This window comes from Oryctolagus cuniculus, chromosome 1 (genome assembly GCF_964237555.1).
Source record: "Oryctolagus cuniculus chromosome 1, mOryCun1.1, whole genome shotgun sequence".
In the NCBI taxonomy this organism is placed as follows: Eukaryota; Metazoa; Chordata; class Mammalia; order Lagomorpha; family Leporidae; genus Oryctolagus; species Oryctolagus cuniculus.
Genome location: NC_091432.1, coordinates 52,280,726 through 52,292,196, shown reverse-complemented (window position 1 = coordinate 52,292,196; position 11,471 = coordinate 52,280,726). Strand labels below are relative to the sequence as shown.

Here is an 11,471-nt window from a genome sequence, read left to right as displayed (position 1 = left end):
CACAGTTTGCAGGTCTATAAGCGAAGGGAAGGAATGTAATGTTTGCTGTGCGCTGGTGAGAGTGCCAAAGGTGAGCACAGAGTGGCCGCATCGCAAAAGCTAGTCCAGGCTTTCCCTCCCTCCGGCGCTGTCCTCTACAGGGTCCGGAGGCGGCCAGGGTTGGGGGCAAGAGCCTGGTTGGTGGTGGGACGGAGCCCGAAGCGTCCCTGTATCCTATGACTTTCTCGCAAGACCCTGGGAATCCAGCGTCGCAGAATAAACACCGCCGCCCCGCTAATCGCCAGCTCGGAAACAAAACAGCGCTGCGCTCAGGGATCTGGGCAAAATCAGCCCGCCCTCCTCCCGCTCCTTCGCCGCCGCCCTCCCTCGCTCGTTCGCTCGGCTCAGCTCAGCTCAGCGCAGCGCAGCGCAGCTCGGCAGCCGCCAAGCCGAGGCGGGCACGGTCTGCGACTCGCCAGCGCCGGCTTCCAGCTGCCTCTCCCCGCCGGGGATCCGCCGGGTCTCGCCTCGGCCGGGACCTCAGCAGGCAGGAGTCGCGCCGCGAGGGCGGACGGCCGCGGCGCAAAGTTGGGGCCCCGCGAGGATGAGGCTGTCCCCAGCCCCCCTGAGGCTGAGCCGGACTCTGGCGCTGCTGGCCTTGGCGCTGCCCCTGGCCGCAGCTCTGGCCTTCTCCGACGAGACCCTGGACAAAGTGGCCAAATCGGAGGGCTACTGCAGCCGCATCCTGCGCGCCCAGGGCACGCGGCGCGAGGGCTACACCGAGTTCAGCCTGCGCGTGGAGGGCGACCCCGACTTCTACAAGCCGGGAACCAGCTACCGCGGTAAGTGGCCCCGCGTGGCGTTGGGGGCGCGGGGCGCGGGGCGCGGGACTTGGCCCCGGAGGGCGCCGACCTCGCGGTGCCGGAGGAGGGCGCGCGGTCCCCAGGCGCACGGTGCCCGCGCAGCCCCACCAGGGCCCTCTCTGTCCTGGCTGCCCTCAGCGCTGTTAGCCTTGAGCTCGGCGCGGGTCGGGAGTCAGCCGCGTCCGGGGCCGTCGCGGGGCCGCCTGGATCTCCGACGGGCGGTCCCCGGGCGGGGCCGAGGGGGAGCCACGCGTCACCCCGGCCCGACCCAGGGAGCCCCGCGTCTCCCCTGGGCCGTCGGCAGCAGGAAGTAGACCCGCTTTTCTCCAGACGGGTGTCTTGAAAGGAGGGGACCCCGGTCTTCTCAGTGGGGTCCCAGACCAGGGAGCTTTCCCCGCTTCCAACCGTGGGGGAGATCGGCCGCGAGCAGGACAGTCACGCCGGTTTCCCTCCAGAGGTCCCCTCGGGAGGAGGTCCCAGGCCAGGGAGCGGACCTTGACTTTCCAGGACAGGCTCCCAGGGGGATCGGGGTTCCCAATGAGCTCTAGTAGGTTGCGGGCGGGAAGGGGAACTTGCTGAGGACGGAAGGGGAAGCCCCATTTCGAGGCCTGCTCTCTGGAGGCTGAGGGATCTTGGCTCTGGCAGCCCCAAGTCTCCGCGCTTCGGGGATGTCGCGCCGGGCGCCGCTCAGCTGAGCGCAAGGAGGGGGGGTCTCCAAGCAGGTGAGCGCCTCCTGGATGGGACAGGGGGCTCGACCCGCACCGACCTGAAGACCCCTGACTCCATCCCCACGGCCCCCCGCCTCCCTCCTCGTCAGGGTCGTCCCCCTACTCCCCCCCACCTCCCCGGGCAGCAGCCGTCCCTCTCTCGGTGGGAGACAGGACAGCCTGGGGTTCCGCCAGGGCGCGTGTTCCCTCACCCCCGCCCCTTCCTAGGTCAGCTCTGGTGCCAAGCAGGGAAGAGGAGGTCATTATGGGGGCGCACCTAGTAGGGGGCAGATGGGCTCCGGGCTACCGCTCCCCCACCCCCACCCCGAGAGCGTCGCGGGGGCAGCGGCGGGAGCAACACAGAGAAAGTTTGGGGCAGTGTCCGCGGGCTCCCGAGCCACCCTTCTCGGAACGCTCCGCCCGTTGTCCTGGGTTCGTGTCCCCGAGTTTTTTCCACCCGGGGCTACCTAGTGCCGGCTCGCGGCGCTTGCCGCACGCCGGCACCCTCGGCACCGGACCAGGAGCGGGTTCTTGCCCCTTGCGCGCTCGTGCTCTAGGTGCACGGAGGGAGACGGTTGGTGGAGAGCGCCCAGCCCAGCGCCGGGGGAGCGCGCGGCTCGGCGCAGGGACAGCCACTCCGCGGGGCCGAGAGGCCGTCCGGAGCCCCAACACCGGGGATGTGGGATCCCTGGGGGGAACTGCCTCGGTTTCGCCGAGTAGAGCAAGAGGTGGAGGCTGGAGTCATCCGAACTTGGGTTTAGCAGCTGTGCGGCCTTGTGCGAGAGCTTTAAAGTCTCCGAACCTATTTTACCCAAGGTAGAAAAAGAAATCACTGGGTGTCTCTCCAACGTCTCCGGGAGGTTGTAGGGAGAAAGGAGCGTACAAAGGTTGGTGTGCCTGAGCATGCCGATTAGTCGGAGTTGGATGTGAGGCATTTATTGGGTTAATAATCGAGGCGGGAGCCTGATCGGAGTTTTGGCCTGGGGTGTCTGTGGATCTGTTACCCAGTCTGTGTCCACCAGGGAATGGCGGTTATCTGGGTCCTCATGGATGAACTGAATGAATGATACTAGGAGGCTTGCCTAAGACTGCTACTAATTTAAACCCAAGATTTCCTCAGTGACTTAGGCTAGTCTGCGGCTTGGGCCAGGTGTCCTACCAGGCGTCTCTTCCCGGCCGCTTATCCTGGGTTTGGCCGCTCATTGGCTGCAGGTGGCCCCAGCACCTGGGAGGGAGGCGCGGGACTGGGGCGGCTCTAGAACCACGCCCAGGCTAGCAGGTGGGGAGCCGGGCTGCGGGGAGGGGAGGGCTCCTGCCGCCTAGCTGAATCTTCTGCTCTCTGGACTTAGGCGCTCCTACCAGAGCTTGTAGGTTGGGTATTCACCGTCTCTCCTTTGTTGTGGCTGGGAGATCTTGAAGGAAACCCTTGCAGAACATGCTGCGGTCTTCTGAGGAATCACACTGCTAGGAGCAAGCCGAATTCCAGCCCTCAAAGTTCGGAAGGGAGGGCGCTCGCCTAGTTTGCGGCGTTTTCTGTTGGCTCGCCCCTTCTTAGAATAATGTTGTGAATGCAGACCCAGTGCGTCCTGCTCAGCCCAAGGGCTCAGGGCTGCGGAAGCTAACACTCCCCTGGTGTTCCAGGTGCTTTTCCACGGCTTCCTGAATCAGGCGCCCTCACAATCCTTGGAATCAAGGGCTTCTTTTCCCATCTTGAATCTGTGTCCCCCGGATTCCAGTTCATCCCCAGTTAGCTCCTGCGCTCTGCGCCTAGCCTACAGGTCTGCCAACTGGAATGAAATAGTCACTATCTTTGCAAATAGTGAAATATGGGGTTTCTTCCATAGCCTGCATCCGGTTTTCCGAGTGGTTAGGACGGGATTGACTGCCCTTTCTCTTCCACCCTCCCCCCCAGCCTCCTCCCTCCCCACCCCACCCCTCCGACCCGTCCCCCCACTCACAGTACTGGTGCTTTAGCAAGCTCTGAAAGGCCTGCTCTGTTTCTGACCAGGGCCTCTTTGCAAAGGAGATTACAGTGATTAAAAATAGCAAGTTGAGGATCCTCGAGGGGCTCCCCTTAGAGGAGGACAATTTGCAGGACTGGCCTTTCCCAGATTACAATTTCAAGCCGAAGAGAAGAAAATCAGCTGAAATGCTGAAGAATTGATTGAAAATAGGAGGCTTTTCTTTTTTTTTTGGTCTGACCAAAGGTCTGTTTATTAGGAAAATAAAATCCGACCCTGGCTAATGAGTGTGGCCTCTCTGAGATGCTCTTTAAAGGGAAGTGTCCAGGAATCAGATGGGAAAAGAATGTCAGGTCGAGCTTTCAAAAGCTGGGCCAACATCAAATGTAATTGGGGGATTTAGTCTCAACCAGGAATTTCGGAGGCCTTCAAAGTGGCTTTGCTGGATCTTTCTTTGTCCCACTCTGGCACACACACACTGTCCATAGGAACGGCACCTCAGCCTAGTGGAATGGGCTTTTGCTCTTGGGTTAGTTGGTTGCAGTTCCTGTCTATCACATGGTCGCTGGGTGACCTCAGGAGAGTACTGCACCTCTCTGAGCCACCATTTCTCCACCTATAAAATGAGGGTATTTGGAGGTTTTCTCCCCCAGGCCTTGCTAGGAGACTTAGAAATAATCTCTTTCTAAGGAATTTATCACAGAGTAAGTGCTTAACATTTTTTTGAGATGATTATTTTGGAAATAGAACTTAGCAGCAAAGGCCCGGGAAGACGTTGTGTTACATTCTTCTCACACTCCTTATGGTATTGGAGGCAGCTTGCTCTGATTTCACAGGTGAGAAGACTGAGTCCGGGGGGGGGGGGGGGGTCAGTCACTTACTGGTGTTCACACAGCTGATAATCACTGGAGTCAGCCTAGGCGCTCAGGTCTGTCTGACGCCTCAATCTGCTCCTGCTGGTCTCTCCTGCTAACTCAGTAAACTGAGTTGGGAGTAGAAAGACCTCAGCTACCCCGAGCCCTCTGGCTGGTGAGTCGGCTCATGAGAAACACAGCAACCACAAATCAGGATAGTAAGTGACATAGCTTAGGACACAAGTGATACAGCAGTGCGGCCTTGTTGTTTGTACCTTTCCTTTTCCTGGGCTTCGATATTACGTTTCCCCCTAAACCAGAGGACTCACTGAGAGACATGAAGAACCTTGGCAGTTTAGCCAATTCCTTTTGGTTGTGGGGAAACAGAACCAGATTACTACCTGCGGGAAGCGACCTGATTTGACTTCTTGATTTTTACGTGAGGATATGCTGTGCCCATACCCATAAAAGTAGATGCTTGAAAAGAACACGTGCAGGGTCAGAGAAACTGAATCTAGATGAGATCTTTAAAATAAACTATTCGTCTGTAGTGTTGTTCTAAAATCAAGCGTTGCTGATGATATTATAATTTGTCATTCCTCTACTTTTCTTGCACCATTCAGCTCTTTTTATTCAATGTGATTTTTTTTTTAACTCGTACCACTTTCAGTAAGTATGTAGCTCCGTTTGATAATAAATGTTAAAAGATACTGTCTATCTGGTGCTTAATGGTTGTGGAATTCTTTATTTTTTTGAGTTTCAGAAAATAAAACACAAAGATGAGAGTAAATCTAATTGGAATTTTTCAAGGCTTAAAGCTGGATTATTTCACTATACACAGGTGGCTCAGTTGCAACCATTGGCTGTCCTTGCTGACGTAGTTACAAACATGGGCTTATGTATCAACAGCTTTTCACTGCCACACTCTCTCCATTTGCTTGTTATACAGAATATCAGGTGCAGGTTAATATCAATTTTTGTGGAGGAAAGAAAACCTCTTATGTTGTATTGGTCATGGTGTAGACTAAGCTCATGTTACAAAGAGAGCCTGAAAGGGCCGGCACTGTGGTGTAGAAGGTTAAGCCTCCATCTGCAGCACCGGCACCCATGCCAATTCTAGACCTGGCGGCTCCTCTTCCAATCTAGCTCCATGCTAATGCCCCTGGGAAAGCAGTGGAAGATGGCCCAAGTGCTTGGACCCCTGCACCCACGTAGGAGACCCTGAAGAAGCTCCAGGGCCATGGCCTTGGCCTGGCCCAGCTCTAGCCATTGTGGCCATTTGGGGAGTGAACCAGCAGATGGAAGATATCTCTCTCTCTCTCTCTCCCCTCCCTCCCTCCCTCCCTCCCTCCTTCTCTCTCTGTATCTCTGCCTTTCAAATAAATAAATCTTTTTTAAAAAATGCTGAGTTGTCTTTTTAAACAGGTAGTTCTAACATGATGGAAAGCTGTGCTCCACAAGGTCATCCAGGAACCCAGGATCCTTCTATCTTGCTTCTCTGCCATCTTCTAGCACTGTCTGTCCCATGGGCAGCCACTAGCCACAGGTAGCTGTCAGTACCTGAAAAGTGGCTCCTCAGAGCTGAGATACGCTGCAACGTCTACAAAGATTGATGAGCAATTAGTATGAGTAAGAGAAAAGGGTAAACTTCTCACCAACAGTTTTCATGTTGATTGCATTTTGGAATAATTGTATATATTCTTAAATAAAGCATTGTTAAAATTAATTTTTCTGTCTTGCACTTATTTCTATTAATTATCTGTTAACAGATGAAATGAGCATCACATGGCTGGAGTTCACTTGGATTGTGCACACCGTTTCAGGGTGGTGGTCTGCATGGTCACAGCCAGCTCACTCCCACCATATCTGAATTCCAGTTGGCCTGGTAGCAGAGGGAAGGAGGGGGAAAGGGAGGGAGGGAGGGAGGGAGGGAGGAAGGAGAGATAAAGCAGCCTGCTTCTAGTGAGGTAACCCAGACACAGTGCACACAACACATCTTTTAAAAAAAATATTTATTCTAAAGGCAGGGTTACAGAAAAAAGGAGAGAGAGAAAGATCTTCCATCCACTGGTTCACTCCCCAAATGGCTGCAATGGCCAGAGCTGAGCCAATCTGAAGTCAGGATCCAGGAGCTTCTTCTAGGTCTCCCACATGGTACAGGGGCCCAGGGACTTGGGCCATCTTCTGCTTTCCCAGGTGCTTTGGCAGGGAGCTCGATCAGAAATGCAGCAGCAGGGACTCAAACCTGCACCCATATGGGATGCTGGCACCACAGCGGGCAGCTTTACCCACTATGCCATGGTGCTGGCCCCATGCACACAGCACTTCTAAACACATTGTGCTGGGAACAGCTTAGTCATGTTAGCACACAGCTAGCTGCAAGGGAGGCTGGGAAACATATGCCCAGTTAAAATTTGATGGAGGGATTTGTTTTTTAAAAATAAAGTTCATTTGGAGTGACAGCTGTCTGTCACATGCTTTAATGCATAGTCACGTGAAAACACAACAGTTGGTGTTTTCTCCCTCAGTGGCTGCTGGATCTAGTCAGCGGCCCGTGAGCCGACGTTACAACCAAGTGACTCAGGAGAGGAAGGCGTGCTGGTGTGTGTTTACACATGTGTGTGTGTGTGGGTAGATGCATGCAAGCATCTGTGGGTGGCCTGCTGTCCCATCCTGCTCCCCCCAACCCCTCCCAGTAAAAAAGTGAAGAAAGAAAGGAATGAAGGCAACTGCGAGTAAAACAAGAGGAGTAATGCGGGCAGAGAACCTGCTGTAATGTGCGCTGAGAATGGAAATGAGAGGGATAATGTGAGTGGATGAGTGAATTCCCATCTTACATGAGGGTTAAAGTCAAGAGGCCCTGCAGACAGCAAGAATCCCATCAGTCAAATTATTCCTTAAAAATCCTTTGAAATTGTACCAACTTCAATCTAGCCGTGTTTATGCACCCCTCCAGATATTTCTGTTAGCGAAGACTCGAAACAAATTGGCATTTCTCAGTAAGTCCAGCGCTTATGTTTTCTCTCCAGCATCGGAGCGCGTCCGTGTTTCTTTAGTTGAATAGCAAATGAAGTGATTCCTTTGCTCCTCCTTGGACACTGACCTGCAGGTGCAGAATCCTTACCAGACGAGTGAGGGACTGATGGACTCCTGTCACTCAGGCACGTGTGTGCACTGCATGGGCGGCAGGTGCCCCAGGTCATTTAAAGCAGTATTTGCCTCCTGTTCTTTCTTCTCTACTAGTGTGCAGCTGTGCTTGACGACACCACACGCACCCTTCCTGTAGCACCTGCAGGGTCAGGGGGTTTTACTGCATCACATCAAAGCCTTTTGTGGTACTGGCCTGCTTGTGGCTGTGTACAATGTCCTGCTTTTATAGAAGGTTTAGGGTGGGCTGGAGCTGAGGCTCCCTCTTCAGACGGAGGAAGGAGCAAGGTAATACCAGCAGAAGGCCTTTGCAGGCTCTAGACAGACAGGCTTCTGACTCTCACAGAATTTGCAACACTCTCGTGGAAGGTTCAGGGAAGCTTAAAACAGGGGCCTACCCACATCTATTGGTTTGCGTGAGGCCCGGGAAGTCCGTGGGAAATAATGAGAACCCTACCTACAGTTGGGGTTTTGGTATTTGCAAATATGTCTCATGGGCTGAGTGAGAGCAGGGAAGGGTTCCAAGAACCAATCAGCACGTGTGGGGGTAGGAGTACAGAGGAGTAGGCGGGCTTGGAAGCTGAACAATAAACTGAAATAGTGATTCTAGGTGCTACAAGAAACCCTTCCGTGGCCCTTCCTCTTCCTCCTCCTCCCGTCTCCTACCTTCCCCAGCACTTTCTGCCTGACTGTGTGATTGCGTTTTCTTCATGGCCCTCAGGCACTCCCTGGAATGGTCTCATTTGTCAGGTGCCTCCTCCGGCTGGAACAGAAACTTTATGAGAGCCAGGACTTTGTCTTCATGGATTTTTTTTTTTTTTTGAAGGTTTGTTGATCTGAAAGACATAGTTACAGAGAGGGAGAGGAAGAGACAAAGAGAGATTGTCCATCCACTGGTTCTGTCCCCCCAGATGGCCACAGCAGCCAGGGCTGAGCCAGGCTGAAGCCAGGAGCTTCATCCAGGTCTCCCACGTGGGTGGCAGGGGCCCAAGCACTTGGGCCATCTTGGACTGCTTTTCGCAGGCCATTAGTAGGGAGCTGGATTGGAAGTGGAGCAGCTGGGACACAAATCTGCCCCCATGTGGGATGCCAGTGTTGCACACAGCTATGCCACAATGCTGGGCCCTGGACTGCATCTTTCTTATTTGCTATTTTATCTTCAGCACCCAGAATAGTGCTTGGACATTGAATGAATTCATGAATCATGTAAACTAAGAATCCTGGTGTGTGATCTCTCTGGGAGAGAGCTGGTTGGAAGAATGGGAAAGAGTGTCTGTCAGCCAGGGAAAGGGAGGGAGGACAGCAGCAAGGAGCTCGCAGGGAGAAAGCGGGCCCCGCGCCCTGGGCATTGACTAGAGATTAAGGCAGGCAGATGGCCTGGATGTGGGGTGGAGATTGTTGGGAGGGAAGAGAGAGCTGTATGGGTGGATGCAAGCTCCAACATGGACGGGGCAGAGGTGAGACAGAATGACAGCGGGCAAAGGGAAGGGGCTCCCAATGTTAGGCTTCGGCTCTGAGTATATGGAGAAGTCATGCAGAGACACAAGCTGGATGCAGATCGTTCAAGTGACTCCCTGTAACCATTTGTGATGGTTACCAGACCCGCGTATGCAGCAGCGTCACCTGGAGAGCTTTAAGCAAACACGAACTTTCTGGGTCTCCCGAAAGAGCTGGCTTCCAGGACTCTATAGACTTTCTTTGTAAAAAATAAATAAATAAAAACGCAGATGGTGAGACATAAAGTGGCCAAAAGATGGTCCTTTCTCTGTGAGGACGCCTCCCCATGACCACCTGTCCTGGCCCTGCCCCACATTCCCTAGCACCTGGTCACATCGCTGTCCTGTCCAGTGTCTGTGGGACACCCGTACCATGGCCAGCGGAATGTCCTCAGGGCCAGCGTGGCTGCAGCATTCTGCTGCCGGGGCAGCAGCGTGATCAGGAGAGGAGAACCACGGGCCTCCTGCTGGTGGCGAAACACACAGGTCGGGGAAGCTTGAGCCAGGGCCGGCCTACTTGTACCTTTTCTGTCCAGGTCTCACTCCCATGTAACTGCCACACGTCTGTCCAGGTTCTGTCCTAGGGGGTCGGTTGAAATGAGGCCTCCCCTTGGCCTTTTGTCAGCTCTTGAGGTGTCTGTGTACAAACAGCTATTACGGCTTCTCTCTGGCCCATGTCTTCAACAATTCTCCATAGGAGGCTGTTTGACGTTCTTTTACACTGTGTGCTCCAGATAGGCTCTGCTAGGGGAGAACATGGCAGGATGATCATCTCCCTCTCCCGGACCCTGTGTTGAGCTGGCCTGGCTGTGCTCGCTATTTAGACAGCTGTGCTGTGGTCTGGACGCACACGGAACTCCCAGTCAACTCCAGTCCTTGTGACTTGCTGGGAAGGAAGGCCTGCAGCCTCCTTAACCTCTGCTGGTGCACCAGTCCTTGGATGTAAGATTCCGCGCGGTTCCCCATCAGGCTTAGTCCAGCATGTCTGGGGCCACCCCTGGAACCGTCAGCCTTTCGGGAATCTGGTTTCTGTCACTGAGTGACTTCACGAAATTTGATTTTGAATTATCTACAGTTTTGATAAGCAGGCCTTGCGAGTTTTTATCAAGAGATTACTAAGAATGTTGAGCAGATCAGAGCTCAGGACAAAGCCCTCTGACAGCCCTCAGAGTCTTCCTGAAGCTGACTTCTAGTTGAATAGTTCTGAAGTGAACTCAGCTTCTGCCACCCCACCCCCACCCCAGTGACTTTGACGTGCCAACTGCCACAGTCCTGGTCAGCCACCTCAGGTTAGTCCTAACTACCGCCTCCTTCGCCTGCTGATAATTCTTAAATACTAAGCAGAAATATTCTTTCTTTGCCTCCAAATTAGTCAGGACTCTTTCCAATGCAAGTGAGAGAAATGAAGTCAAACTATTGAAGCAAAAAGTGGAACATGGTTCCCATATTTGGAAAGTCCTGGGGAGGGTCTGGCTTCAGGCACAGATGCATCTAGGGACTCCAGCAGGGTCCTTAGGTCTCCCTCTCCCATTCTCTTTATCCTCTGTCTTCCCTTCCCTCTCCGTCCGTCCTTTCCCTGTCTCCTCCACCTTCTCTGTCTAGCTCCTCCCGTCCTTTACCTCCTGGCTGTGGTCCTTGTTTCTTCATTCTGCAGATAAACGTTCTCCAAACCGAGGGCAATAGCTGCCAACAATTTCCAAGGAAAAGCCTCTTAGCTGGTTCTGTGACCACAAGAAAAGCCCTTTCCCTCTAATTCTAAACTGATTAGTCCAGCTGGAGTCACACGCCCAGGGGAATGGCATGTGGCGCTGGATTAGACCTGGGTCCTAGTCACTTGTGTGACTTCGTATTTCAGGAGGGAGAGGGGGACCATGATTGGCAGCCCTTGGGATCACAGGGTCAGAGTGGGGGGAGTAGTCGGAGCCCCCCCAAGGCTTCCTGCCCACCCCCTACTCCCAGTTACATTCTCTTGGCTTGCACAACTCCAACTCCCCAGGAATGTCCTTCCCATTCTTCCTATCCACATAGAGTTGAGCCCAGGGCCTGGTTGTCTGGCTCTGCACTATCCCATGATGAGGCAACACATGGGGAAAAGAATTAACTTTTATTGAGCTGCTGCAATGTGCCTCATGCTCATTATCTGCTTTAATCCTCATGACAAATCCATGTGATGATAATTATGATCCTCGTTTCTTAGAGGAAGCACACTTGTTTTTTAATATATTTTATTGATTTAGCAAACACGTTGATATACTTATTATTTCAAATTCATTTAAATACTGTTACTGATGATTTACAGCTAAGGAAACTGAGACAAGGAGAAGTCAAATTTTGCCCAAAGTTACACATAACGGAGAGAAATTTGAACCACAGTCTGTTAGCTACATCCAATGTAGAGATGTGGCCCTTATAATTTTAAATTGTCATGATCTTTAATTTGGAATAATTCTTCTCTGCCTGGGAA

General features: G+C 53.3%; 1 protein-coding gene across 1 annotated transcript in view; it reads left to right on the top strand.

Annotated features, from left to right (window-relative positions):
- Nucleotides 1-305: 305 nt before the first annotated feature.
- Nucleotides 306-11,471, top strand: part of SPON1 (spondin 1) — a 325,832-nt gene continuing 314,666 nt past the window's right edge. The window contains exon 1 of the mRNA XM_002708823.5: nucleotides 306-821. Coding sequence (XP_002708869.1) covers nucleotides 584-821 — 238 coding nt within the window. The 5' untranslated portion in view covers nucleotides 306-583. The remainder of the gene's footprint in view (nucleotides 822-11,471) is intronic.